We start from the raw sequence: 27,362 nt of genomic DNA, 5'->3' as shown, positions 1-27,362 counted from the left end.
CTGTTGCCCTGAGATAATCTTTAAACCTTAAACCCAAAATATTCCCTGAAGTCTTCTTAAAACCAAACAATAGTTTAGCTTAACTAGTAAAGAATGTCTGCCTTGAGCATTGTGCTCTTTTAAGAACTATCTACGTGGGATCAAACTGACAACAGCAACTTGAAAAATTAGACAGCAAACTTAGGGACAGTGAGTTTATGTTAATGGGGGAAAAACAATTCAGAAAAGGAGGGTGAGAATGTCGTACAACTTGAAGAATGTAATCAATGTCACTGAATTGTACGTGTAGAAACTGTCGAATTGGTGTACGTTCTGCTGTGTATATTCTCAACAATAAAGCTATATTTTTGCACATTCAAAACAAAACAAAACATATGAATGTGGGATAGGATTTATTCAGTGTCTCCCTTGGCCTTCTGCCAGGTTCCCTTCCGAGCTTCCTTGCCTAATGTGAATATCTTGGCACGGAAATTCATAGTTACACTCTGGACATTTTCCCTCACTCTAGACGAGGATGCCCGAACCACTGGCAGCAAGGGTTTGGGTGGCATGCTTATGCTGTAGAGATGCACTAAGGAGCACACCAGCCGGGAGCAAGTGGAGTTCACTGTGTTGCACGTGAGCAGGGCAGTCCCAGGCCTGTTGAGTCTAGGACCCCAAGCTTTGCAGTCAGGGCCTAGTCTCTGTCCAGTGTGGACTCCTTTGCTGGCTTACCTTCCTGGTAAGAACCCTGTATTTGTTTGTACAGTCATCAAATTTTCTGCCCCTGTAAAGCCAGTTTCCCTGCAAGCTGCTTTCCTCCAAAGAAATACTTCTATGTTCTAAGTTGAAAGTTCTAAATTTAATTTACCGAATTTTATGGATCAGAAAGATGAGTTTTTCTATTCCCTCACTCAACCCTCCAGATTCCTTAGTATGCTAGATAAATTCCGGAATGAATTTATAAGGAGACACCACTGGAGAGAAAACCTTTATTTACATAATAAAAAACGTGGGTGAAGGAAGAAGAGGCATATGAGAACCAGATTAAGGTGGAAGAATCTTAGTGGAAGAAGAGGAGAAGAAAGGGCCATCCGGGAATCAGGGAGAGGCGAGTAGAGGGGCTCTCGCTGCCACAAACACGTTCCGCTGTTGGCCTCTGGACTCACGATCCCTGGACTTCTCTTCCCTTGGCTCAAGGTCTCACTGTTGGTCCCCTTTCCTTGTCTCACAGCCCCAAAGTGCTCCCTCCCCAAACCCAATGGAGGATTGACTCTTCGTACTTAACTGTGCTTGGCAGTGACAACTCAGAAGCTGCTACTTTTTTTTGCAGCACTTAGTGATTTTGACACCCTTGGACCGCCAGGAGCAGCTCCTCCTGCTGCCAGAGGATTCTGGCTTTTCTAATAGGGAAGGTCCCGGCCAATCAGTCCAAGAAGGGCCCGGATTCTCTTCTAGGCCAGTGTCTCTGCAGAAGTGCTCCTCGGGGTGGAAGGTGCTGCTGCAGCAGGGGATGTCACTGGAGTTTTCAGGTGTGTAGTCTGAGGAAAGAACGGGGGAAGAATGCAACCTTCTGCCTATCCCAGGCGCAGGTCCTCTAGTCCCCCCTCCCCGCTTAGGCACCTGCCTTTCAAAACTGAAGGTGCCAATTAAAAGCCCCCTCTGGTGGCATGCCTTCCTCCTTTCCCAGGCACCATGAGCACCCCCGTCTGCCCAGTTCTCCAGATCAGTCCATCCCTCCAGTCCCACCTGTGGCTGAAGTGGAAGGTGCACACTCTTCACACTCCCATTTCTTACTGTTGGATCTAAGAGAGGAACAGTCCTTATGGGTTCCGTGGGATCCGCAGGTAGCACACAAAACAAGGCACCACCTCCTACAGGAAGAGCCAAGGAAGAGTTGTGTGGGCAAATACAGCACTGCATCTTGGGATGTTCACTCTGGGTCAGGCCTGTGCTGAGGCCTCCCCTGGCATTTCTACTGTACATTTTACCCATCAAGCATGTATGGCTCGGAGAGGCTAAGTGCTGATCCCAAGGCCTGCCGTCAGGCACAACCATCCGTTCGCAAGGTGCATTTGGAAAGGAATTGGCCCTGAGCGTCTCTCCATCGGGCAAAAGGAGAAGCAGACGCTGCACAGAGACCTGTTCATCCGCGCATGAATGAGTTAGGGGTTGGTCAAGAATGGAACTTAGCAACTGTGTTCACCGTGAGGCCTGCAGGCAGAAGTGCATTTCTGGCTCCTAATAACTGTGCTGGGGTCTAACTCTAAGATGGTGAAGATAAGAGCTCTTTCTTAGCCAGGAGCCCTTCCCTACCCTTCGTCCTCAAAGCTGTCTCTGCCTTGTTCGTACAGACAAGTGGGGGCATCACAATGCTGATAGCGCTGATACAACTCCGAGAAAGCCCCTGGCTCGAGTTCCCAGGCAGCATCTCTACAGTAGGAGAAGAAATGGCGAATAAGCGACACACAATCCACTGGTGAATCTTTATCCACGGGGCAAGAACCTGGAAGGACTGAAGCTCAGCACAGCAAGAGAGCTTAACACAGGCTGCTTGACCCCTTTCAGCAAGGGTGGGCGAGTGGCATGGAGAGGGCTGAAGCAGGATGAATGAAACACGGGGGTTCCTTAGTTCCACCCTAGATCCAAGAACCCAACCCCCCAGGGAATTCTGATGCCCAAAGTACCCTTTAAAGAACCTCCCCTCCCCTCCTCTTTCTTTTGATACTTGACCCTGATTTCAATGCCTTGCTACTTTTTCAAGGAGCTATGGTGGTGCAGTGGTTAAACGCTTGGCTGCTAAACCAAGAGGTTGGAGGTCTGAACCTACCAGCCAGTCCATGGGAGAAAAATGTGGCAGTGTGCTTCTGTAAAGATTACAGTGTTGGAAACTGTATAGAGCAGTTCTACTCTGTCCTATAGGGTCACTATCAGTCAGAATCATCTGGACGGCACACAACAACAGCAGCAGCAGCTTCTTCAGTCTCTGAACTAGCCTCACACTCACCTCCTCTCTACATCTAGGCAACCTACTCCCTGGCTCAGTTTCTGCATTACAGTTTCTACTACCTGTCTGGAATGTGAATTCCCATTCTTAGCATTTCTTGAGGAAACTCTTCTCGATTGTTACACTGTGGACATTTGAAGAAATGTTTTGCTGACGTGTGGGCATATTTCTGTAAGAGAAACATAGGAGAGCTTTGTCTTTGTAAACACTGTCCTTGACCACCCTCTTTCTACCCCCACCCACATCCCACAAAGAGCATGTCATTAACTGGTGAGAGAGGAAAGGTGAGAGCTTGGCTGGGGGTTATGGTGGAAGGAGTGGGGGTGGGCTAGGTACGAGAGCTGCACATTTGGTGTCAGACCATCACCTGGGACCAAAAGGCTTTCAAGAGAGTTCCCAGGTGAGCCTTAGCTGCCAGCTCCAGCCATGGTGCTTGGCAGTTCTGACCCAGAAGGGTTCAGATACCTCGGTATGTTTCTTTCTCTTTCATTCCAGGAAGCAAGGCTGATTTAGAGACTACAACTCACTCTAGGATGAGCCTCTTAGCAATCCTGAGGCTTTTGCTCAGTCTGAATTTTATCATGGGTGAGGTCCTACAGGACAAACATGACCAAAGGCCGGGCTGAGGTTCCTTGGACTGCCCGGAACCACCTGCATTCGGGCCTTCAGAAGGGAGCTCTGAAGCTGAGATGCCCCCACGCGATGCCAGGCTGTTGTGGTTCCAGGCAGAGAACTAGAGCCATTGTGGAAGGTCGCGAGGGCAGAGAAAGCCCCACCTGTATGCACTTGCGGTGGTAGATGGTTTGACTACAACACGGGCTCTGAATGTTTTCAACACTCGCTTGGGATAAGTCTTCACAACACAAGACGCAGCTTTCCTCCCCCTTGTTCCCCCGTTTGATGTCCTGTGTTGGGCGATGTTTTCCACAAAATGATCTGTGACAGAGGAAACAGACTTGGTTTCTGATTGGTCGCTGACAGTTTTCCAGGGACCTGGCCTAGGAAGGGCAATCAAACACCTAGGCAGTGCTCAGTGAACGCCCACCCTCAGGGAGAGGAAGTAAGGGTGCAGAACAGCCACATGCCTCCTCACGGCTGCTCTCCCACAGAGCAAAGCTTCCGGGACTGTTTCCACAGCCTTTGTTCCTGAAAGCCCCACTTAGTTCTGAGCAGCTATCTAAGAACCCCAGCTGTTTGTAATTTAAGAAGAGGATGGGAAGTAAGAAGTAACCCCCGTGAAATGTCCAAGTTAAGACGCTGTTTCCCATTACCGAATGGAGGGACAGGGCCGTGAGAACCAAACTCTGATTTCATTAACGGCTACACAGCAAGTTGCAAAAAGGCGGCTCTACTTTCCTCCTTTATCACTCACTTGTACTCTCCAAAAAACTGTGAAAGGCAACCCCTTTCTTGGCCACAAGGCAGATGGAAGTTTCTGACGCAGTGATCTTTCTGGCAGTGGATGGCAGCTCCCTTTTTCTTGCAGACAAAGCAGATCTGCAAATGAGATCCCAGCCAGAGCTCAGGGCCCCAGGGAAGACAGACGCCCTGCAGCGCATCTTTCTGTGGGATGGAAATGCCGTGAAACCTGTGTTCCCTTCCCTCAGTGGTCCTGGAAGTGCTGGGGCTCCTAAAGCTGAGCTTCAAGCAGCACAGAATTAATTCTTTTTGTTCACTCCGGATGTTGCTCCCTCTCCTCATTTAGGCTGCTACACCACAGAGGAGTATGGAATTCAAAGGAAGGACCACTTGGGAAATCCAAGAGTCCTCTGACTGCTAAACAAGCAACCAGGGAAAAGAACAGAAACAGGCTGATGAGAGACGTGTGAGAAGAGGCAGAGAAAACCCGGCCTACCCCAAGGCCGCCATTTCAGGGGATTCTAACCTTCCTAGAAGCCCGGGCTGCCTCTTTTTTGATGTCTTCAGGCAGGAATCCATGGAAACCTCTGTTGGACTGGCCCCTCTGAGGCAGCTTGCTAGATAGGATCTGGGGGCGGCAGAACCAGGCCGTCAACATTGGCGATCGGTGACACAGTGCCATAGGGTGTGGAGGACCCCAGGGTAAACAGAGAGCTATGGAACTGAGCTTGGTGGAACATGTAGCGCATTTAGAGTGTCATTTCTTTAACAAAGGCTTACACAGCACTGTGTGTTGGCTACTCTTCTAGGGGCCTTTAAAACTTTAACTCATATAATCCTTGTAACAACCATAGGAGGTAGGTTCTACAGTAAAACTTGCAAAAGCTGGAACCTGTGTTAAGTGGAAACCTGTCAGAGAAGGAAAACTCAAACATTTTCCCCTAATAGAGAGTGATAGAAAAGTGGTTAAGACTGCACGCTGTCAAAAGCAGAAAACTCGTGAGTCCCAGAAAATCAAGGCAGGCCATTGAGTTCCAGCTCTCACAGGTTTCACTGTATCCTCATCTCATTTAATAGGAGCGATGATGTGACCTGCTCAAGGCCACAGAGCTCCAAACTCTGGGCTCTGCGCCACCTTTCTGCTGCGTGCCTCTCGTTACTGAGGACTGCTCTCGTGTGCTGGGCATTTGGGGGAAAACACTCCCTGGGTACTGACTCATTTTATGCTCACTGCAACCCTGTAATATAGATGGTACTCAGGATCTTACTGTAGGATCCTCGGATTCTGCACTGAGGTGCTGCAGGGTAAGTGACTCAGCATGGGTCACACGGGAGGAGGCAGCAGGGCCGGCATTCATATTCAGGCCCACGGAACCCACACTCTCACCCCTGCTACCATGCTGCCCCGGATAAATACTCTCCTCAGAGCATGTTCTGTACAGGAAAGGAAGCACAGACTCTTGACTGCAGCCATTCTGCACTATAGGAGAGGGAAAATGTTGCACTATTCTTTAAAAACATACTTTAAAGGGCCTTTGTTTCTAAAAAGTCCCCAAAGCAGAGTCTGAAATGAGAAACTAAGGACACAGAGGCTAAACTGGTCTGTTACACACAATGGTAGGATGTCAGCCCCTGCCTCCCACAGAAATGTTCTGAAATATTGGGGAGGGTGCTGGACTTTCTGCAGTAATCATGAAATGTAAAATGGGGGCTCAGGTTATTAGATTTTAACATTATAGAAAAGGTGACTCTAAAGGCTGGGTTACTTTGATCATGTTCCCAATTATGTTTTAAACATATAAAATATATACTTTAATACTGATTATCTCAAGGTTTTAAGATTATATGAGTGACTTCTGTTTTCTTTATACTGTCAAGTATCATTCTTGTTTTCTACAAAGAGCAAGTATTATTTCTATAAACAGAGAAAATCAGTAATGAAAGATCAGAAACAATCTAAATGTTCTTTAATAGAGGTTTGGTTTCATACTTTTTGGTACACTCACACCAAACAAAACAAAACAAAAAAGTCACTGCCGTTAAGTCAATTCTGACTCATAGTGACCCTACAGGACAGAGTAGAACTGTCCCATAGGGTTTCCAAGGAGTGGCTGGTAGATTCAACTGCTGACCTTTTGGTTAGTAGCTGAGTTCTTAAGCACTACGCCACCAGGGCTCCCCTATATGGAAAGCTCCCCCAAAATATATTAGATGAAAAAAAGCAAGATTCAAAACACTAGGTAGAGTATGTTTATTTTTATGTTAAAGTACATATGCTTATAAGTGCATCAAAATTAACAAAGCCCTGACACCAAAACCTAACGGGACTCGTGAGAGAGGAAAACCACAGGCCAGTCTTTCTCATGAACATAGACGTTAAAATGAAACAAAACGTTAGCAAACTGAACCTAGCACTATATAGAAAGGATAATACATCATGACCAAGTAGGGTTTATAACCGGATTGCAAGGTTAGTTTAACATTAAAGAAGTCAATCGATATAATAAACTACATTAACAAAATAAAGGAGAAAAGTCATGATCATCTCAATAGATGCAGAAAAGGCAGTTGACAAAATTCAATACACATTGATGATACTCTCAGCAAACCAGGAATAAAAGAAAACTTCCTCAATTAGATAAAAGGCATCTACAAAAAAACTACAGCTAGCATCGTATTTAATGGTGTAAAACTGGATGCTGTCACTTGATGTTGGGAACAAGACAAGGATATCCACTCACATCACTTCTGCTCAACATTAGGTTGAAGGTCCTAGCCAGTGCAATAAGGCAAGAATAAAAAATAAAAGACATAAAGATTGGAAAGCAAGAAGTAGAATTGTCTTTATTCACACACGACATGATTGTGTACACAGAAAATACTAGGGCATTCACCAAGAAACAAAACAAAACTACTGAACTAATCAGTGAATTCAGAAAGATTGCAGGATACAAAGTCAATATACAAAAGTTAATTGCACTTCTATATACCAGCAACAATGAACTGGAAAATGAAATTCTAAAATATTATTTATAATAGCATAAGAACCACAAAATATTTAGGAATACATTTCACTAAAACTGCAAAACATTCCTGGGATTAAATTTTAAAAGACTGAAAAAAGTAAAGATATATACCATGTTCATGAATGAGAAGATTCAATATTATTTGTCAATTTTTTCTAAATTGATCTATAAATCCAATGCAATCACAATTCCAGTAGTATTTAAAAAAAAAAATTGACAAGCTTAACATAAGGTTTATATGGAAAAGAAAAAGACCTAATAGCCAAAACAACCTTGGCAAAGTTTGGAGAATTTATAATACTTAATTTCAAGACAGTATAAAGCCACAATAATCAAGATGGTGTGGTACTGGTGTAAGGATAGACACATAGGTCAATGACATAAAATAGATCATCCAGAAATAGATCTACAGAGAAATAGTCAACTGATTTTTGACAAAGGCGCCAATATATTTCAACGGGTAGGCAAGGATTTCCTGGGACACACAAAAAACACTAGCTATAAAAGAAAAAATCAGTAAATTGGACTTCATCAAAATTTAAAAACTTTTGCTCTTCGAAAGACACCATTAAGAAAATGAAACGGCAAGACAAGATTGGGAGAAAATAGTCACAATACATTTATCTGAAAAAGGATTTGTATTCAGAATATATAAAGAACTATTACAGCTCAATGATAAGAGAAACAACACCATTTTTTAAAAGGGCAAAATATGTGTATAGACACTTCACAAAATATGTGAATGGCCAATAAGCACATGAGAAGAAGTGCAACATCTTTAGTCATAAGAGAAATGCAAATTAAAACCACAGATGAGATATCAATACACATCCCACAGAAGGACTATAATGAAAAAGACTGACAATACCAAGTTTTGGCAAGAATATTGTGCAACTGGAACGCTCATAAATTGCTGGCGGGAGTGTAAACTCATACAACCACTCTGGAAAATGATTTGGGAATTTTACAAAAACATATGTTTACCACACAACCAGTAATTCCACTCTTAGGCGTTACTCAAGAGAAGTGAAAACACATGTCTACAAAAAGATTTGTACATGAATGTTCATAGCAGCTTTATTCATAGCCCCAAACTGGAAACACTTCAAATGTCCATCAACATGTGAACAGATAAACAAATTGTGGTATATTCATATAATAGAATACTGCTAGAAAATAAAAAGGCTCAAGATCTGACACATGCAACGACAAGGATGAATCTCAAAATCACTATGTTGAGAGAAAGAATCCAGACACGGAAGAGTACACACTGTATGATTCCATTCACATGAAGTACAAGAACAGGGAAAAGTAATCTACAGTGCATGGTGATAGAGATCAGAACAGTGATATCTTGGGGAAATTGACTGGAAGGGAGCAAGAGAGAACTTTCTAGGGTCATGGAAATGTTATTTATTTTTCTTTTTATTGTGCTTTAAGTGAAAGTTTACAGAGCAAATTAGTTTCTCAGTCAACAATTTATACACAAATTGTTTTGTGACATTGGTTACAATCCCTGTAATGTGTCAACACTCTCCCCTTTTCCACTCTGGGTTCCATTTGTCCCATATTCCTGTCCCTTCCTGCCTTCTCATCTTTGCTTTGGGCAGGTGTTGCCCATTTGCTCTTGTATACTTGATTGAACTAAGAAGCACATTCCTCGCGTGTGTTATTGTTTGTTTTATAGACCTGTCTAATCTTTAGTTGAAGGGTGAACTTTGGGAGTGACCTCAGTTCTGAGTTAAAAGGGTTTCAGGGGGCCATAGTCTCAGGGGTTCCTCCAGTCTCCACCAGACCAGTAAGTCGGGAAATATTATTTATTTTGATTGAGGCAGTGGTTACGTGGGGATACATTTATCAAAATTTTGATACATTTATCAAAACTCATCATACTGAACACTTAAAATGGGTGCATTTTACAGTACGTAAATGATACGTAATGAAAAAAGAGTATTGGAGAAAAAATAACTGGAAGGACGGTTTATCAATAAACTGTTGATAGCAGCTGCTTCTGTGGAGAAGAAGAAGGACTGGGAATATTGTTTGGGAGGAGACTTACTTTTTATTGTACATACTTTATACTGTCAAGATTTTATACCCAGTATATATATTTCTTGCACATATTTTATCAGGTACCCATATAACGTCTACAAAATTAGCTTAAAAAAAAAGAAAAAAACACCAAACAAACAGGGCTATGGATCTGAGGCTGGATGCAAAAACAGACAATAGACTGTATAGCAAAAGCCAGAGGACATTCAAGGCAAAGGAGACCTTATACTCACAAGACAGAAGTAATGCACGCCGAGATTGTCTTTCTGAAGAAATTCCCCCAGTTTTTCAGGATCCCCAGGTTCTTGAAGGCATAGCCGACAAACTGGAAGAGATCATGTTAAGAATTAACTATGGGTTTGACTCAAGCTGACCATTAGAATGAAAGAGAAGAGTGGGAACACAATCATTTAAGTACAAACAGGAAGAGAGTATTGGGAACAGGTTCATTGTAGCAAGGAGTCGAGGTTGGGAGGAGGTGTTACTTGGCATGAGGCAGACTTTTATATAATTTTGGTCACATTGAAGGAGTTGGCTGCAACTGTTCGCTTCATTTTTTGTCTCAAGTAGCTTTATTTTAATTAACTTGCTTCTGGAACTTTGGACATGAAATTTAAAAATTACAGATCCCAACTTCTTGAGGATCTTGGAGAATCTGGGAAGGAAGTGGGGTTGACGGTGAGAGAAGCAAATTTGCTGCCCCACATAGGTAGCCCTCTTTGCTGAGGTCGGGAGGCAATGGCTGGACAGAACCTCTAGTCCTTACCAGGTCCTGAAGACGGCTTCCTCTGGGTTACCCTCCTAGTCTTGGCAGATTTTCTACACAAGAGAAAGGAGACAGACAAGGTGATCTTTGAGGACCTTGTCGACCCCCTTGCAACATTTTCCTCAAAATGCCTTACATGGGTCTGATGAAGGACCAAAATATCTACAGACCATGACATCAGTTTCTTTTCATAGTTCATATTTTTTGAAAGCACAAAACATACCCAGTAAGTTATCCGAGGGTTGGGACCAGATCACAACCATCTTTCTGTCCCTAGTTCCTGTAGGTGCTCAATGCCATTGACTGAATGAATGTGAGAACAAATCCTTTTTATTCTTTTACCCTTCTTCTGCCATGTACTCATAATCTCAGGTTGTACCAACTTGATAAAGCATACTAAAAATGGTAATAGCTAACTTAGATTGAGTATGTCTTATTTGCTAGGTATTATTCTCAGCATTTTACATATATTAACTCTAAAAAGTGGGTTCAATTATTATGCACATTTTCCAGACGAGGAAATTGAGACATAAAAAATGAAGTAACTTGTCCCGGGTCACATAGTTAGCAAGTGTCAGAGCCAGGCTGTGAACCAAGGCAACAGGACTGCAGAGCTAGCACTTTGCTACTAGGGACAACCCAGGGGCGATAAGTTACTGGGCAGCTTCTAGGGTCACTCGCAGGTGCCCAGCTGCAGCCCCCAACACCATGACAAAGAGGGCAAAAAGTGAAGCATATACTACAGGCCATTGGACAATTTCTCCCAAACTCCCTTACGTCACCTACTGTACCTCAATCTTTGGTGTTCCTTCTTCTTTTCTTTTATAGTCTTCATTCGCAGCTGCCTCTCTCTCCTATCTTGAATTCTTCTATACTATTACTACAACAATACAGGCTCTTCCAGCTACAAATAAAAGCAGGGCTTAGTCAGCAATTTAATTCCACATTTGATTATCAAGTTCTATGGGGTCAAAGCAATGGTGCCCTCCACCTCCCAAACAAGTGATGGAGTGAGGGACTCACCCCGAATCAATGCTAATAACAGCCAGTAACTATTAAATCATGCCAAAAACTGCTCTAGGTGCTTTACATGTGTTAGCTCATGCAGTAGGTACTATCATTACTCCCATTTTCAAGAAGAGGTTAATTATCTTGTCCAAGGTCATAGTAAGTGATATATAGGTGGGATTTGAACCCAAGCAGCCTGGCTCCAGAGACCAACATCAACTACCACATTATACTGCTATCGCACCGCAGTATAAGAACTTGGGACCATTGCTCGATGGAGCTAGGTGGTTCTTTATTTGGGCTCACTAAATGCATGATGTCGCTCTAAAGACAAAGGAGTGCCTGTCCCAAGCCATGGTGTTTTTAATTGCCTCGTAGGCATGTGAAAGCAGTGAATAAGGAAGACCGAAGAAGAATTGATACCTTTGAATTATGGTGTTGGTGAAGAATATTGAATATACCATGGAATGCCAAAAGAACAAATCTGTCTTGGAAAAAGTACAGCCAGAATGCTCCTTAGAAGCGACAATGGCGAGACTTCGTCTCACATACTTTGGACATGTTATCAGGAGGGGTCAGTCCCTAGAGAAGGACATCATGCTTGGTAAAGTAGAGAGTCAGCGAAAAAGAGGAAGACCCTCAGTGAGACAGACTGACACAGTGGCTGCAACAACGGGCTCAAGCGTAACAACTATCATGAGGATGGTGCAGGACTAGGCAGTGTTTCGTTCTGCCGTACACAGGGTCGCTAGGAGTCCGAACTGTCTTGGTGGAACCTGACAACAACAACAAATGCATGAAGTAGCATCCAGGAAAAAAAGGCTACTTCTGTCCCCAAGTATGGGTGCCTTAATTCTACCCAGTAAAAGATAAGGTAGCTCCTCCCTAGGAACAAAAGCCTGTGTGATTTGGGCTGGCCAAGGCAACCAATAGCAAAGCAAGCACTCCCTCTAGTGAGAGACATAGACCACTGGCAAAACCCATGCCTAAGAAGGAAGGACTCTATCTAGTCCAGCATTTCTTAGAAGAGCTGAGTAAGTTAGATCATTCTAGAGACATATATTCCAGGGCTCACGTTCTCAGATCATGGCTGTGAACATGAATATCTTCAGAGACTTTCAACTATTCTGCATGAATACAACTACTAAGACAATTAGTCGCTCAGAAAACCAAGGCTATGCCACTCTTCTATCTTTGTGTTTGCTCAATCTCCTCTCCCAACCTATGAGTTGCAGTTGCAGAAGTAATGATGTTGGTGCTTCCTTCTCAATAGACTGGCAGAGGAGCGGGTAGGGCGTTCCCTAACTATGCCATCCCCGGGAGGGATCCACCCTGGCTGACTACGGAGCAGTTACCAGTTGCTGGGGGATACATCGTGACCATCTAGCAATAGCAAAATAAAACCTTGACACTTCAGTTCTTTGCATCGCTGGACCAAGACGTTCCTTGAGTAGGATTCTGTGCACACCGGTGGTTACAAGTAGATGGGACGATCTTCAAAACATATGCGCTGGGACGTTGCAAATGCGGGCTTTCACAAGCTGCTCAGTCCGTGATTTCCTAACCCGGCGGATGCTCCCTTGAAAGTTACCAAGTTGTTTCACTGGATAAACGCTGGGTAAATCCTTGTTGAGAAAATTAAAAAGAAAAAATAAACGTGTTCGGCCCCGCCGCCGCAAGAATAAACAATGATTTATCTAGAAAGTACGTGTCGGTGTGGCCACAACGGTCCCCCGGAGGTAACAGCCGAAGAAGGGGCTCAAGGAGCATTCCGTGGGTGCCAGACCAGGCTCATGTCGCGCCTGCCGGGCCGCTGGTGCGGGGCCGGGCTGGAGGTCGCCTTCGCCGCTCCCTCCTCACCGTAGCGCACGGGCCGCCGCTCCCGGCCCGGGCTGCCCGCCCAGCTGTCGCTGAGGGCGCCGCTGTCCGGGAGCTTTATTCGTTGTCACAAGCCGTGGTAGCTACCTCACGGGCGGCCGCCCCGCGCGGTGACTGCGCAGGCGAATGGGGCGAGGGCGCTAACTGGGGCCAGGTCACGCGGACTGCGACCCACGGGGACTACTACAGCAGGGGGACGACGGTAACGCCAACCGTTGGCAATGCTGGACCGCTAACGGCCGCGCGCTAACGACCGCGCTCCACCGTCGCCCAACCCCTTTCTCTCGCCCCGCCCCCCCCGCCCCTCTTCCCGCCCCTTCCTTCCTCGCGAGCGCGCCGGCCTCCAAGCTCGCGCTCGCAGCTCATGTCGACGGAAGACGAGCCCAGGGGCGGGGCGGAGGTCGTCGCGCCGTGGTGACGCAGTACTGCCGGCGCGGACGGGTGACGCGGCAGAGCCCGTTGTCTGTGTGGGGCTGAGGGGCCCCGGGGGCGACAGGGGCTCCCGGCGGGGCCGGCGGTGGGTCGGGAGGGCCTGGACATGGCGCTTAGGGGCCGCCCCGCGGGAAGATGAATAAGGGCTGGCTGGAGCTGGAGAGCGACCCGGGTGAGAAGGGGGCTGGGCGGACCAGGGGCTGCGGGGGCCACGGGTGGGCCCATAGGCAGGCGTATGTCCGCGGGAACGCGCCTGTCTGACTCCCCCACCTTGTCTTGTCGCCCCCACCCAGGCCTCTTCACCCTCCTGGTGGAAGATTTCGGTGAGTAAGAGCCTCCCCTACCCGCCGGACCGGGGCTGTGGTCGCCCACCCCGGCGCAATCTTGCTCCAGGGCCAGGGGCCAACCTGCCTGACAGCTTTCCTTTCCTGTTCGCAGGTGTGAAAGGCGTGCAGGTAGAGGAGATCTATGACCTTCAGAGCAAATGCCAGGGGTGAGTGGCTTGGCGCCAGGGCCTCCCCTCACACCCGGAGGGCTGGGGAAGAGTACTTCTCAAGGGAGGCAGTATCAGCAACCCCGAGTTGTAAAATCTTCTTAAGGAAGCATCTCTTCCCTCTTTCTGATCAAGCTGATATTCTCTCAGTGCGTCCCTTTATGTGCCCCCCCGCCCCAATCCAAATCCTGACCATGCTTTAGGGGTACAATTCAGATGCCTTTGCTGGTCTTGCAGCAGGAAGCCCCTTCTTTCCGTGAAGGTTACACAGTGCCTTTTTGCAGCTGTAATTGATTAATTGCAGTTTTAATGTGCCTGTGCGTGTCTGTGGCTTCAGATCCAACACAGGGTCCTGTATTGATTGCTTGGCAATCTGGTGTTTGACAAGGCTCCTTCTGGGTGGCCTTTCTCAGCTTTTTGCCCTGGTAGTCCCACAGAATAGAGGTGTGGGGAGACTGCTACCGTGACAGACCAAGAAGTCTGCTTTTTGTTTCCTGGGAAAGAAGGGACTGGTGTATGTGTTTATTTGCTTCTCTGGCTGCATTGAGGCGTAACCCTTGTGGTCCATAAGGGGGAATTAGTGTTTAAATTCCTCATCAGACAGATTTTGGTTCTCACCTTACCTGGTGTTCCTTACCTGGTGAACCTGGGCCGTTGGTTCCCACTTTTCTTCTGTTATCCACCAATCATAGGCTCTAGGCGTAAGGAGCCTGAGTGGACTCCTGGAGCACCACAACCAGAAGTTGATGCTTGGCTCTGCCTGCTGTAGACCTCTGGGATGTGAGCTCTCAGGACCACTTTGGGGGCATAGTGTTGGGAGAGAAGTGAGATCCTGGCAGGGACACCTGAGTGGTAACACAATGTACGGGGACAGGGGGAGAAAGAAAGGGATGCTGATTGGCTTCTGCCCCTTGGCTGATCTGTCTCTGCCCCTTACTTTCCCTAGCCCCGTATATGGGTTCATCTTCCTGTTCAAATGGATCGAAGAGCGCCGGTCCCGTCGCAAGGTCTCTACGTTGGTGGATGATACGTCCGTGATTGATGATGAGATTGTGAATAACATGTTCTTTGCTCACCAGGTCTGCTGGGCTCTGGGCTCTGTCTGGAGGGTGGGATGCTGCCAGTTTCTTTGCTTGGGAAGGGGAAATGGGGGCAGGCAGGAGAAGAAGATAGGCAGATACCAACGGTGGTGGTTGCAGAAACCTCTTGTGAGAAGATGCTAAGCTCTCATTCACTAGCCTGGGAAGACCTTTAGGCAGTTTGGTGTCAGAGTCATTCCCCGCTCTCTGCATCCCCAGACAGCCGGTGAGTATTTAGCTGGTGCTTGTTGAATGAGCAAATGTTGGGCTAAAATGAAAAGAGCTTATCAGGGTTGTTGTCCAGATATGACTGCCCTTCTCTGAGTCCTTATTCCCAATGAGTATGGGCTTGAGGAAACTGGGGTGAGGGGTGCTGCATATGAGTGACTCTTCTTGGTTTCACAGTTGATCCCCAATTCTTGTGCTACTCATGCCCTGCTGAGCGTGCTCCTGAACTGCAGCAATGTGGACCTGGGGCCCACCCTGAGTCGCATGAAGGACTTCACCAAAGGCTTCAGCCCTGAGGTAGGCTGTGGCACCTTAGTCCAGGCTCACAGCCAGCTGGACACATCCGACCGCCAGGGCTGCTGATAATGCCACTACATGGCATTTGGTACTGTGGGGCTTTTCCTTTATAAATGATCATTTTCATTACATATGACCTTTAAGATAATTGCGTGAGGCAGTTGGTTGTAAGCCAGAGAAGGAGACGGACCTAGAGAGGGAAGGGGCTTTGCCTTGGTGACACCATGTTAGGGCCTTCTGTGTCAGGGCTTTTCTTGTTAGGCCATACTATTCCTAGTGTCCACTGATTACTGCACAAGGCCAGTAGAGCCCATCTCTTTGGGGCTCCAGAGCTCTCTTCTACCCCTCACTAGTCCTTCAGGAGTGTTAACCTGTACTTCAGATTCCGGGAACGCCTCCAGGCCTGCTCTCTGGAACTGTGCTCCCACTTAAAGGCCCATCTGAGAAGTTGGTCTGATGTTCTGACATGGCCTTATTTTCTTCCCTTTAGAGCAAAGGATATGCAATTGGTAATGCCCCGGAGTTGGCCAAGGCCCATAATAGCCATGCCAGGTGTGTGGGAGCTGTGATGCCAGTGGTGGTGGTGGGGGTTGCCCCCTTTTGGGTCCTGACTGTCTTTTCCTAGGCCTGAGCCGCGCCACCTCCCTGAGAAGCAGAACGGTCTTAGTGCAGTGCGGACCATGGAGGCGTTCCATTTTGTCAGCTATGTGCCTATCACAGGCCGGCTCTTTGAGCTGGACGGGCTGAAGGTCTACCCTATTGACCATGGTAGGCACCCTGAACTGGGGGCCCACTGGGATTCCTCTGCTTGCCTCCTGGGGAGCTGGGGCTCAGGGTCCTCAGGTACTTGGGGACCTGGTGGCAGGGAATAGGTGCTGAGGACATTTGGCTCTGGCCAGTATAGCACCCTGCGCCATCTGCCCAGCCCCTGACTCCTTGGCTCAGCTGCTCTTCTCCATCCTCCTTCCCATGCCTGGTCTGCCCAGCTCAGGGTTGCCCGCCTGCTGACTCCTCGCCTTGGTCTTCTCTAGGGCCCTGGGGGGAGGATGAGGAGTGGACGGACAAGGCCCGGAGGGTCATCATGGAGCGGATCGGCCTCGCCACTGCAGGGTAAGGGCCTTGTGCCTGCCCTGCTCTCCCCTCTGGAGCTGTGCCCCTTTTGGGAGGGACAGAGAAAAAGGAACCATGGCGGAGAGGGGTCAGGTGACTTGTGCGAGGCCACATGGTGAATCTGGCAAGATCGGGTTTAGATCTTGGGCTCCCAACTCCTTGCCTCATCTTCTCTCTGGGCTGCCTGTGGCCTGCTCTGGGATGGGCCAGGGAAGGGGCAGGCCTTGTTGGGACCCTGGGGTGGCCCAGGTGTGCTGGCTCACTTCCTGACAGGCTCCTCACACAGCTTATTGAAAGATACCAGCTCAGATGCCTGGCGTGCGTGGCCAGCTGCTCCTGCCCGTTGGGGTGGGGCCTGTACCTATGGGCACAGGTGTGACTGCAGGGAGCCCTGCCAGGAGATCTGCCTCAACCTGATGGCAGGGCCCAGGGTCGGGGCTGCTCTCACGGCTGCGGCTGTGACTGCAGGGAGCCCTACCACGACATCCGCTTCAACCTGATGGCGGTGGTGCCTGACCGCAGGATCAAGTATGAGGCCAGGCTGCACGTGCTGAAGGTGAACCGTCAGACGGTGCTTGAGGCCCTGCAGCAGGTGAGTGCCCCTCCTGCCTGGCCCACTCCCACTGCGCCACCTGTTCCTGATACCCAGATCACTCTCTTACGGATCAGAGTTTCATGAACTACTTCCTCTGCTCCCTCTGTGGAAAAGGTGGGACTTGGTGGGGAGGTGTGTGTGTGGGAAAATAGATTCTAAAAGGAGATCTGGGTCTGGCTGTCTTACTTCCCCATGAGTGAGTGGGTGAGCAGAGCCAAAGCCATTTTGCTGCCCCTCAAGGGCCCTTAACTGTCCAGGAAGAGGCCTGGGCCTGTCCTGACTCCTCTGTGCCACCACCGATTCTGTTTTCAGCTGATTAGGGTAACACAGCCAGAGCTGATTCAGACCCATAAGTCTCAGGAGTGTCAGCTGCCTGAGGAGGCCAAGCCAGCCAGCGGCAAGTCCCCTCCGGTGCTGGAGGCAAGCAGGGCCCCAGCGGCCTCTGAGGGCACCCACACAGGTACTGGGGCTTGGAGCCTCTCTTATGGGCCTCAGAGCCACCCCCTCATAGACTGATCTGGAAGGCCACGCAGGGCAAGTCTTTCTGTGGATGGCCTTGGGCAGTGGTGCAGAGGGTTCTGTGGGAGGTCCTGGTGCCTGTAGCTCTGTACCCTGGGAATGTGGGGGAGAGCAGTCCTCCCTTAAAGGGCAGCTCCCATAAAGGGCTGCTGTCACCACAGGCGCCGGGCTTCTCTCCATAAGGCACACTCCCTTCCTGCTTGAGACAGAGGCCTTTTCTTTCTGCTTCCCTTTTTGCCTATCTCTTCTCCTCCCTGCCTCACTGTCGGCCCACTGTGGACTTAGAGCTTGCTAACTCCCAGTCCACCAGCTGGCTTGGCTGCTGGGGAGAGAGGGGGAGCAGTGCTGTGTCCCAGGACTGGGGAGATGGGGGGCTGGGGACAGCTCCCTCGAGGAGCCAGCTGAAGGCCCTGCCTGTGCTTGTTGCCCCGTCCCAGATGGTGCAGAGGACGTGGCTGGTTCATGCCCACCCGCCCCGACCCACAGCCCTCCCAGCAAACCCAAGCTGGTGGTGAAGCCCCCAGGGAGCAGCCTCAATGGGGTTCCCCCAAACCCAACCCCCATCGTCCAGCGGCTGCCAGCCTTTCTGGACAATCACAACTATGCCAAGTCCCCCATGCAGGTAAGTGGGAGCACTCTTGCTTTTCCTCCAGGCTTCTCTTGAGAGGCTGCAACAGGCAGTCTCGCCAGGTGGTTCCTTGGTGTCTGCCCTCTGCCTGGGCCTGGGTTGCCAGGCTTCTCTGTGTCAGAGGCGGCCCCCATAATGGCAGGGTTTGGGGAGGCAGGGAGAGCTCTGCTGACTTTAAGGTGTGGTGTTTAACATTTAGGACATGCTCCTTGGTACAGCTTTACAGATTGGGTTCTGCTGGCAACATAAAGGCACATGTTTCGGAGCGCTCTGTCTTAGAAGCCCTATGTAGGCAGGCGGTATGGGTGGGAGGCTGTATGCCCAGGAGCCAAGGGTGGGTGGCTGTCATCAGACAGTCTGGAGAGCCAAGTTAGCTTTCTTTCCGTGTGAGGCTGGGCCTGGCCTGACTGGCCCCCTGCTCGTGACTGCCCTGGGTCTCTCTGCCTCAGGAAGAGGAAGACCTGGCAGCAGGCGTAGGCCGCAGCCGAGTCCCAGTCCGCCCGCCCCAGCAGTACTCAGACGATGACGACGCCTATGAGGACGATGAGGAGGACGACGCGCAGAACCCCGACTCTGCCATTAGGTCAGCCCTGGCCCTGCCAGCCTGGTGGCCCTGGGTGCCGTGGAGCCCATCCTGGCTATTCCAGCCTGCGAATGCCCTTCAGCAGAGAATGCTGAGCACTTGTTGGGTGCAGGGCCCTGGGGAGGCTGGCATGAAGGGGCTGATCCAGGCCCCCAAGGAGTTGGCGGTGGGCTTGGGGGAGGGCTGGGCATGTTAACACCAAGCCATGTTCTTTTGGGTCTTGAAGGATTGGATGAGGCAGGGATGGAGGAGATATGGGTGGGCAGCTTTGCTGGAAGACGCGGCATTGGCAGAAGTCCTGAAGTGAGGTGGCTGGAACAGTGGAGGTATTATTGGAGGACACATGGCTGCAGCTGTTAGAGCTTAGGTGCCAGCTGGGTGTGGCTGGGTCACGCTGCCTGGACCCAGTGTGAGGAGCTTCTTGGGTCAGTCCCTGGAGGCCAGGATGCGTTGAGGCCATTCTGGCCACTGCTGAGTGTGGTCACCTAGCCTGTGCTCTTGGCTTACTTCTCCTTTGACCCTACAGATACAAGCGGAAGGGACCGGGGAAGCCAGGGCCCTTGAGTGGCTCCGCGGACGGGCAGCTGTCAGTGCTGCAGCCCAACACCATCAATGTCCTGGCCGAGAAGCTCAAAGAGTCCCAGAAAGACCTCTCGATCCCTCTGTCCATCAAGACGAGCAGCGGGGCCGGAAGTCCGGCCGTGGCAGTGCCCACGCACTCGCAGCCCTCACCCACCCCCAGCAATGAGAGCACGGACACAGCCTCCGAGATCGGCAGTGCTTTCAACTCGCCACTGCGCTCGCCCATCCGCTCAGCCAACCCGACGCGGCCCTCCAGCCCTGTCACCTCCCACATCTCCAAGGTGCTTTTTGGCGAGGATGACAGCCTGCTGCGTGTCGACTGCATACGCTACAACCGTGCTGTACGTGACCTGGGTCCTGTCATCAGCACAGGCCTGCTGCACCTGGCTGAGGATGGTGTGCTGAGTCCCCTGGCACTGACAGGTGGGCCTTGGGCTGGCTCACTAGCCACTTGGTGCACCTGCTGGGGAGGAGGGAGGTGGCTGGGTGACCGAGTGTCCTGCCCTCATGGGTCTTCTCGTGCCTTCTCTCCCTAGAAGGTGGGAAGGGCTCCTCACCCTCCGTCAGACCGAGCCAAAGCAGTCAGGGGTCCAGCAGCCCAGAGGAGAAGGAGGTGGAGGAAGCAGCAGAAAGCAGAGAGAAGACTGGGCTGATCAGGCCCGGTGAGCCCTTAAGTGGGGAGAAGTACTCACCCAAGGTGAACTTCCATGACATTCTCTTAGAGCTCCCAGTGCTGACAGGGAAGGGCCTGGGGCACTGCTGCCCAGGTGCTGGGTTCTTGATTGGGATTTTGGGGTGCAGGTTGGCTGGAACCAGGCACCTGGAGCGGCAGGGGCCTCATTAGACCCCATGGACTCTAGTTGCTCATCCTTGCCTCCCATAGTGGGGCTTTGGCACTGGCCAGCACCCCCATCGGTGCAATGCTGGGTTTTGGCAGGAGTTGCTGGCACTGCTGAAGTGTGTGGAGGCTGAGATTGCAAACTATGAGGCCTGCCTCAAGGAGGAAGTGGAGAAGAGGAAGAAGTTCAAGGTGGGTGATCTCTCCAGCTGCCTGGTCCTCTGCACTTGCCTGCTGTCCCAGAGGTGCCGCCTCCTGAGTCAGCTGGCAGCTGCTCTGGGGAGATGGGCCCCAGAGCCTTCACCCTTCTCCTCTCCTGCAGATTGATGACCAGAGAAGGACCCACAACTATGATGAATTCATCTGCACCTTCATCTCCATGCTGGCTCAGGAAGGTGAGGGACTGGCTGCTGCATCTTAACGAGCACGTCCCTCAGGTCCCCCTCTCTGGGGCAGGGAGGGCCATGAGAGCCCCGGCTCCGGGCCTGAGGCTGTGGCCACGCAGCCACCTGCTCAGGGTCTCTGCCTCTCCACAGGCATGCTGGCCAACCTGGTGGAGCAGAACATCTCGGTGCGGCGGCGCCAAGGGGTCAGCATTGGCCGGCTCCACAAGCAGCGGAAGCCTGACCGGCGGAAACGCTCACGCCCCTACAAGGCCAAGCGCCAGTGAAGACCACTGGCCCTGACTCTGCAGCCCGCTCTTGCCGTGGGGCCCTCACCAGGGCCCCTTCCCTGCCCCACTCCCACGTCTCCCAGTATTACTGCATAGTTTCAGCCAGAGAGGCCAGGCCCTGGGGACGGGAGCTGGGCCGGGATTCTCTGCATCTCATGCCCCAGAGCCTGGCAGGGCAGGGCAGGGCAGGGCAGCCCCATAGTGCTCAGGAAGCAGCAGCTGGCGCTGGGGCTGCGAGGTGCCACGGCTACCTCCACAGCCGGCTGTGGAGCAGCAGGACCTGGCCCTCCCGCCTCGGGCAGCAGAATATATATTTTATCTATCAGAGACGTCTATTTTTCTGGGCTCCAACCCATCTTGCCACCGCTGTGTTGACATAGCTGGCTTCCCAACTCTGCTTTCCCTCCTGTCAGCTGTCGTCCTGGTGGGCCCTGGTCCCTGCACTGCACAGGCTCACAACCACAGGGTCACAGCTGGAGGCGTGGGTGGGCGGTGGGCCCTGCTGCTCTGTCCCCAGTGCCAGCTCTCCTTGTCTGCGGAAGCCAGCCTTCTCTTCATTTGTCCTGGGGAGCTCTGCACTCAGGGGCCCCAGCTGGTGGGCGGGACTGGGGCTGGGTGTCCCAGCGAGGGTGGCAGGAGCAGCCTCCCTGGGGTCCCACAGCCTGATCAGAGAGGTGTTTGAGCTGATGGGTGCTTGTAAATCCCCCTCGTGGCTCTCACCGGGCTTGTCGGGACTGCTCTCCGTGGCAAGGCCCTGGGCCCTTTGCCTTCAGTATTGTGGCTGTGGTCCTGCCTCGGGCTCCAGGTCCCTGTCCCGGGAGCCTGCGGGCTCAGAGGAGCCTCTGACCACCCCTCAGTATTACCGTGTCTCCCTCCTGTAGGGGCAGGGATAGCAGAGACAGGGTGGCTTGCAGGGAGCTGGCCCCACTTGGCTCTCCTGTCACGCCAGCTTCCTCAGCCTCTGCAGGGTGCTCAGGGTGGGGCAGCAGGACTGAGCCCGCTGGAGCCCTGGTTCCCAGGGGGCCTGATGCCAGGGGTGGTGGGCCCAGCACTGCCTCTGGAGCTCAGGCCCCAAACAGCCCAGTGGCCTCTTCCAGATGGCTCTGAAGGTGACCCAAACAGACCCCTATCTGTACATAGTGACTGCAGGGGGTGGGGGGCTGGCAGGCGTGGCAGCTGCCTCTCCTGATCCCTCCAGCCGGCCCCTGTAAATACCAGATCAGTGAATGAATAAAACTCTCTGAAGAAACAGGCCCTCCTGTGGCTGCTGTGGGAGTGAAGGCGCTACCTAGCCCTGTGACCAGAAGGGTGAGGGGCATGCATTCCCGGGGTATCCGTCTCCCGCCCTGGGGCAGAGGCTGGGATAGGCGTAGGTGTGCTCTGAGGGGCAGAGGCTGTGCCGCTCACCAGATGAGGTGGCTCTGCAGCCTGGAGAGGTGCTGGGGCTCGGTCCTGGAGTCTAATCCGGCCTGGCTCACCCTTACTGGGTGGGGTGCTAGGACCCGGGGGGCTCACGTCTCTTGTTGCAGTTGGCTGGGTACAGCACGCCAAAGCTGCCTCCTCTGCCACTCTACCTCCTGCTAACCACGTTCTCTGCTGGGGACCCTCCCCCTGCTCTGCTTCCCTGGTGATGAGTCCTACAGAGGAGGCTGAGTGAGCGGCTGAGGCTCAGCTGAACTTGGAAAACAACTTTAATGCCCCCCCCCCCGGCTTCTGTCTGAGTCTAGTAGTCCAGGGCACAGATGAGAGCCACGCCACGCTTTATCCAGTGTCGCTGGGACTGCTTGGTGGGGATCTCCACGGCAATGACGTAGTTGGTGGAGTGGCCTGTGGTTGATAGTGTTCCTGGAGTAGGCAGAGAGGGGGGAGTGTTAGGCCAGGCTCTGCCACGACTAAAGCAGGGACAGGGGAGGGGCAAAGGCAGTGGGCCTGACAGACTGAGGGGGCCCTGACCCACGAAGGGGCCTGCCTGATGAGCGGGTCTCGCCATGGCTCTAGCCTGCCCTGGGTTACTGCGCTAGGGGTTGAGGATGGGGGTAGAATTGATGCCTTTGCTCATTTACGCTCTGACAGACCCAGCCCAGGCCATCTCCCTTCCGGTCTGAGCTGCCCCTTCTGAATAACGGCAGGCTGGGTCTCATAGGTTCCCAGGACCCAAGGTGAGTGCTGCTAAGGGAGGCAGGTGGAGAGTGAGCCCAACCCCTGGGCACTGCCTGCCTACTGCTAGCCTGGTTCTCCTGGCCGGTATGGTCTCAGGAGTGCTGACTGGCTTCTCTGCCTCCCCATCCAGCCAATGGGGGAGGCCTAACTGGCCTGTGCTGGGCCAATCCTGGGTCCCCACCCTGGGCCCCATACCAGCACGGGTCAGCGTCTTGTAGATGGGGCACAGGTAGAAGTTCTGGTCCTGCGCCTTGCGGTTGGGCACTGGTAGGAGCCAGATAATGGCCATCTCCGTGTAAAGCTCTTTGGGCCGAGACTCGGCCAGCTGGAAGGTCACTGGGTCCCAGCGGGCACCTTCCAGGAACAATCCGTAGATGTAGCACCCCTCTTTAGGCCTTCGACTGATCTCAGACAGCGACTGGGCCATCACCTGTGGTGGACATACCCGAATCTGAGTTAGGATTTGGGTCGGGGGGTGGGGGCATGAACTCCCAGCTGACAGCTGCTGCCTGACTGCCCATCACTCACCCACCACACTAGCCAGGGGCTTGCAGTCTGCCCCTATGGCCTTCTCTTGGGCTCATGGCCTCTTCTGGCCTGGGTCTTCCTGGATCTTCCCCAGTTGCCTGGTTACTCCCTTCCTTGTTCCTGGGTGCCCCAGCCAGCCATGACCTCTGCCCCTCCTGCCTGAGCCATACCCTAGCCCGTCACCTGCCCTGGCCCTGGCTGTATCCAGACCTTGAAATCAAAGGAGATGGTGTCAATGGAGATGACAGACTTGCGGGCAAAGTTCTGCAGCGTGCCTGTCAGGAAAGCCTGGGGGAAGAAGAAGCCACTGATCCAGAAGACCGCTGGGATGCCACCTTGGATCCAGGTCTGCAGGAAGTCCAGGCGCTGCAGCAGGTCCATGACCCATGAGGACAGAGGCTTGAGTGATGGGTAGGCCTTGGCTATCCAGAGCTCAGGCACGGCGTTGTTGTACAGGCTGGCAGCCATCAGCTCCAGCTGCGAGGACATCACCACCAGCCCTTTGAGCGCCTTGAGCAGGTCCCGCAGTGTCTGTGTGATCACCTGCAGCAGCCGATTGTACCTACGGGGCCAGTGGCCAGGAAACAGGCAGTGGGCCAGGGCCGTGTGCCACTGTCTCCACTCCCCAGGTCAGGACCGTCAACAGAAAAACAATGGCAGAACGTGGAGGCTAAGAGCATACAGCTGGGTCAGGCGGCCTGTGTACAAATCCCAGCTCTGGCCCTTAGCAAATGTGTGATCTTGGGCAGGTCACAAACCTTTTTTGGGCCTCAGTTTACTTGTCTGTAAAGTGGGAATAATAAGAATGTGGACGAGTGAAGGGAAGGATGTACAGCACCATGCTGCTTGGCCCCCGGGAGCTTCTGTGATCGTTACAGCTGCTGCTGTGAGCTGGCTGAGCCTCAAGGGCAACAGGCCCAGGCTCACGTGGTGGTGACACGGGACTGGGGGTGCCGAGGGATTACCTAATGACCTCCTGTACTAGCACTGTGTTCATCGACTCCTCATACAGCACAGGGTAGTTGGCCATCACCCACTGCAAGTTGATGGGCTCAGGCACCTTGAGCAGGATGTTCTGGGCCACATCCTGCACAATCTGTGGGGGCAGAGGGATGCTGCGGGTCAGAGCGAGCCCTTCTTAACCCCTTAGGATTCCACATGCACAGAGTTCCTCCCCACAGGGCCCAGCCCTGCCCAGCCCTTGGGCCCCTCCGCTTGCCTCCACCCACCTCCTCTCGGCCCTGGCCACCCACAGAGGACGATTTGGGTTGCAGCTGGATGATGGAGCCCAGGAGGGCGAAAGTCTCATTCTGGGCAAAGGTGATGTTGGCATTGTCATGCAGGCCGAAGATCTCAGGCATATCGTTGAGCGGGAGGCTCTTGATGTAGGAGAGGTAGCCCTAGGGAGTAGGAAGGCCACAGCTGAGCCCCTGGTTTGCTCTACCCCCAGCCTTGGAGTGGCCCTCCAATTGAGTACATCCCCATGTACCGCACTTGTCAACCCTGTTCATAAAGCTTACACATTTCCCTGCTCTTCTTGGGACTCTAGGCCTTTGAGACTCTGTGTGGTCCATCCCCCACTTCCCTCCCAGCCCCCTTCTCACCTCCAACACACTCTCTGCATCTCCAACCGGCTGCTCAAACCAGTCATGCTGTGTCCTGCCATGGGCCCTTTGCACCTGATGATGCATACTCCGGAATGCCCAACCCAGCCCCAGCCTTTGCCCCCAACGTCTCCCCACACCTTAGCTGAAGTGTCATTTCCTCAGGAATCAGGGCAGGTTAAGCTCTTAGAGGAGCTGCCCCAACCCTCACTAAGTAATTACACCCTAGGAGTGGCTGACAGAAGAGAGTTCACCTCTCCCCACAGAGCATGAGCACCAGGGGACGGGGACCAGGTCTGTCCCCTTCACTGCGGCTTTGTGGGATGGATTAGTCCATGAAGAGGAGCATGAAAAGGAGCTAGTGGAGGGCAAGGGTCACATCTTCCCCAGGACCCCAGTATGGCAGGTCCCCTGTGCAACTCTTGGGGCGGGCTCACGTTGAGGTCGTAGGTGGGTTGGATCTGGTGGTAGACACCCGAGGTGCTGTAGCTGTGCTCCGGGGACAGCACGGCCGGGTTGTAGAAGTCCTCCAAGATGTTCATGACACAGCGGCGGTCCCAGTCGTCAGTGACGCGGCCCCCATAGTTGATCTCCCCTGCTGTGTACTTGAGGACCTATGGGGTGGGGTGGGTGAGGGCCCCACCGCACCCCAGCCCCTGGCCCTCTCTTATCCCCTGCTCACCTTGTAGGGGATGTCGGCATACTCGTCCAGGAACATCTTGAGCTGGCTGATGCAGATGCGCAGGTCTCCGTCGGTAAACTCGTAGGGGATGTTGAAGCCCAGGGGCCCAAACTTACGGCGCTCCAGTGCATTCCCGTGGAACAGGCACAGTGACAGCAGCAGGGATTTGAACTCGGTCACCTGTGGAAGTTGGGGGAGGCAGGGATGTTAGGAAGGGGAACTCCCGGGGCCAGGTGAGGGGGCACGCGCCAGGTGCACCTCACCTTCTGGCAAGAGTTGAGGAAGTCGTCGCTGAGGCTGCTGTAGGACTTCAGCAGGTTGGCCTTGACACCTCGTGGTGGCTCGATGGTCATCTTGGAGCCGTTCTGCAGGATGGACACTGGGAACTTGTTGCTGGGCAGGCTGGTGAGCCACAGGCGGAAGTCCCGGTGTACCTGGTGGCCGCAGCTCCGCATGAGCACTGAGATCCATGCCTGGTGGCCACACCAACCCCAGGCTCCCTCCTACCCAGGGACCCTGGGCCCACCCTTGGCCTGACTCCATCCAGGAGTGGGCCAGGTGAGGCTGCACGGCCACTGGTTAAGAATATGGGCTTTTGGCCAGTCCCAGGACCACTGGTCTGTGCTGGGCGGCCTTGGGCAAGTCCCGTCACCACTTGTAGCAGTAGCTCCAGGGCCACTGAGAGGATTAAATGAGTCAATGCATGCTACGTATGCCAGGTACCGAGTGCTTGCTCTGTGCCCAGTGCTGGCTGAGTGCTTTGCAGGATTAGCTCATTGACACCTGCATCAGCTCCAGACGAGTCTACCATTACTCCCTTTGGCAGAGCAATCTGACAGGCAGGCAGCATACCTTGTCAGGGTTGATGTGCTCGATGAGGCGCTCCAGGGCTGGCATCCAGCTCGGGGCCAGGTGGCAGTTCTGGAAGAAGACCCACTTGCCTCTCTCTATAGAGCTGCGCATCATGGCTTCTGCCCGGGGACCCTGTAGGGGTGGGGGCTCTGAGTGTCGGGGACCAGCCGGCCCTTCCCCCAACTCCCCTGGCCCCCTCCTTGCTCAGCCCTTACCTGCCCCTGGCCCAGGGAGATGGCAGAGAGCTTCTTGGAGAACTTCATCTCTTCGGCAAACTTGTAGAGGTCGGCAGCCGGGTCTGTGCCAGGTGACAGCACGAAGATGAGGGGCGTGGTGGAGTTGGAGTCTTTGAACACCACTGACAGGTTGGCTGTCTGCAAGGGCAGAGCAGATGTTGGGACAAC

At 52.3% G+C, this 27,362-nt stretch overlaps 3 protein-coding genes across 4 annotated transcripts in view; 1 reads left to right on the top strand and 2 right to left on the bottom strand.

Annotated features, from left to right (window-relative positions):
- Positions 1-992: 992 nt before the first annotated feature.
- PHF7 (PHD finger protein 7) lies at positions 993-12,984 on the bottom strand. Its single transcript, XM_004368603.3, has 11 exons — positions 12,602-12,984; positions 10,981-11,093; positions 10,190-10,242; positions 9,657-9,748; positions 4,872-4,973; positions 4,359-4,483; positions 3,763-3,922; positions 3,049-3,155; positions 2,296-2,412; positions 1,729-1,853; positions 993-1,520 (listed from the first exon to the last, which is right to left on the bottom strand). The coding sequence occupies exons 2-11, from the start codon at positions 11,022-11,024 to the stop codon at positions 1,297-1,299; spliced, it is 1,149 nt and encodes a 382-aa protein (XP_004368660.1). The 5' UTR covers positions 11,025-11,093; positions 12,602-12,984; the 3' UTR covers positions 993-1,296.
- A 437-nt stretch (positions 12,985-13,421) lies between these two features.
- On the top strand, positions 13,422-21,763 carry BAP1 (BRCA1 associated protein 1). 2 transcript variants are annotated; one of them, XM_004368602.2, is made up of 17 exons: positions 13,422-13,679; positions 13,801-13,830; positions 13,946-14,000; positions 14,947-15,079; positions 15,485-15,604; positions 16,095-16,156; positions 16,230-16,372; positions 16,636-16,714; positions 17,183-17,306; positions 17,622-17,769; positions 18,266-18,450; positions 18,906-19,039; positions 19,566-20,044; positions 20,158-20,318; positions 20,559-20,651; positions 20,782-20,854; positions 20,996-21,457. In XM_004368602.2, exons 1-17 carry the CDS (start codon positions 13,643-13,645, stop codon positions 21,127-21,129), a joined length of 2,190 nt encoding a protein of 729 aa, XP_004368659.1. In that variant the 5' UTR covers positions 13,422-13,642; the 3' UTR covers positions 21,130-21,457. The 2 variants fall into 2 exon arrangements, with proteins under 2 accessions (XP_004368659.1, XP_023582992.1); XM_023727224.1 differs by having other exon boundaries at positions 13,524-13,679; positions 20,505-20,651; positions 20,996-21,763.
- A 1,092-nt stretch (positions 21,764-22,855) lies between these two features.
- DNAH1 (dynein axonemal heavy chain 1) overlaps positions 22,856-27,362 on the bottom strand; it is a 79,743-nt gene continuing 75,236 nt past the window's right edge. The window contains exons 68-77 of the mRNA XM_012557431.2: positions 27,174-27,332; positions 26,959-27,090; positions 26,370-26,540; positions 26,107-26,286; positions 25,862-26,038; positions 25,050-25,220; positions 24,786-24,916; positions 24,031-24,382; positions 23,488-23,722; positions 22,856-22,977 (exon numbers count right to left, since the gene is read on the bottom strand). Coding sequence (XP_012412885.2) covers positions 22,856-22,977; positions 23,488-23,722; positions 24,031-24,382; positions 24,786-24,916; positions 25,050-25,220; positions 25,862-26,038; positions 26,107-26,286; positions 26,370-26,540; positions 26,959-27,090; positions 27,174-27,332 — 1,830 coding nt within the window. The remainder of the gene's footprint in view (positions 22,978-23,487; positions 23,723-24,030; positions 24,383-24,785; positions 24,917-25,049; positions 25,221-25,861; positions 26,039-26,106; positions 26,287-26,369; positions 26,541-26,958; positions 27,091-27,173; positions 27,333-27,362) is intronic.

This window comes from Trichechus manatus, unplaced genomic scaffold, assembly GCF_000243295.1.
Source record: "Trichechus manatus latirostris isolate Lorelei unplaced genomic scaffold, TriManLat1.0 scaffold00001, whole genome shotgun sequence".
Taxonomy (NCBI): domain Eukaryota; kingdom Metazoa; phylum Chordata; class Mammalia; order Sirenia; family Trichechidae; genus Trichechus; species Trichechus manatus.
The sequence above is the reverse complement of the archived record's forward strand: the minus strand, read 5'-3'. Positions and strand labels throughout refer to the sequence as shown.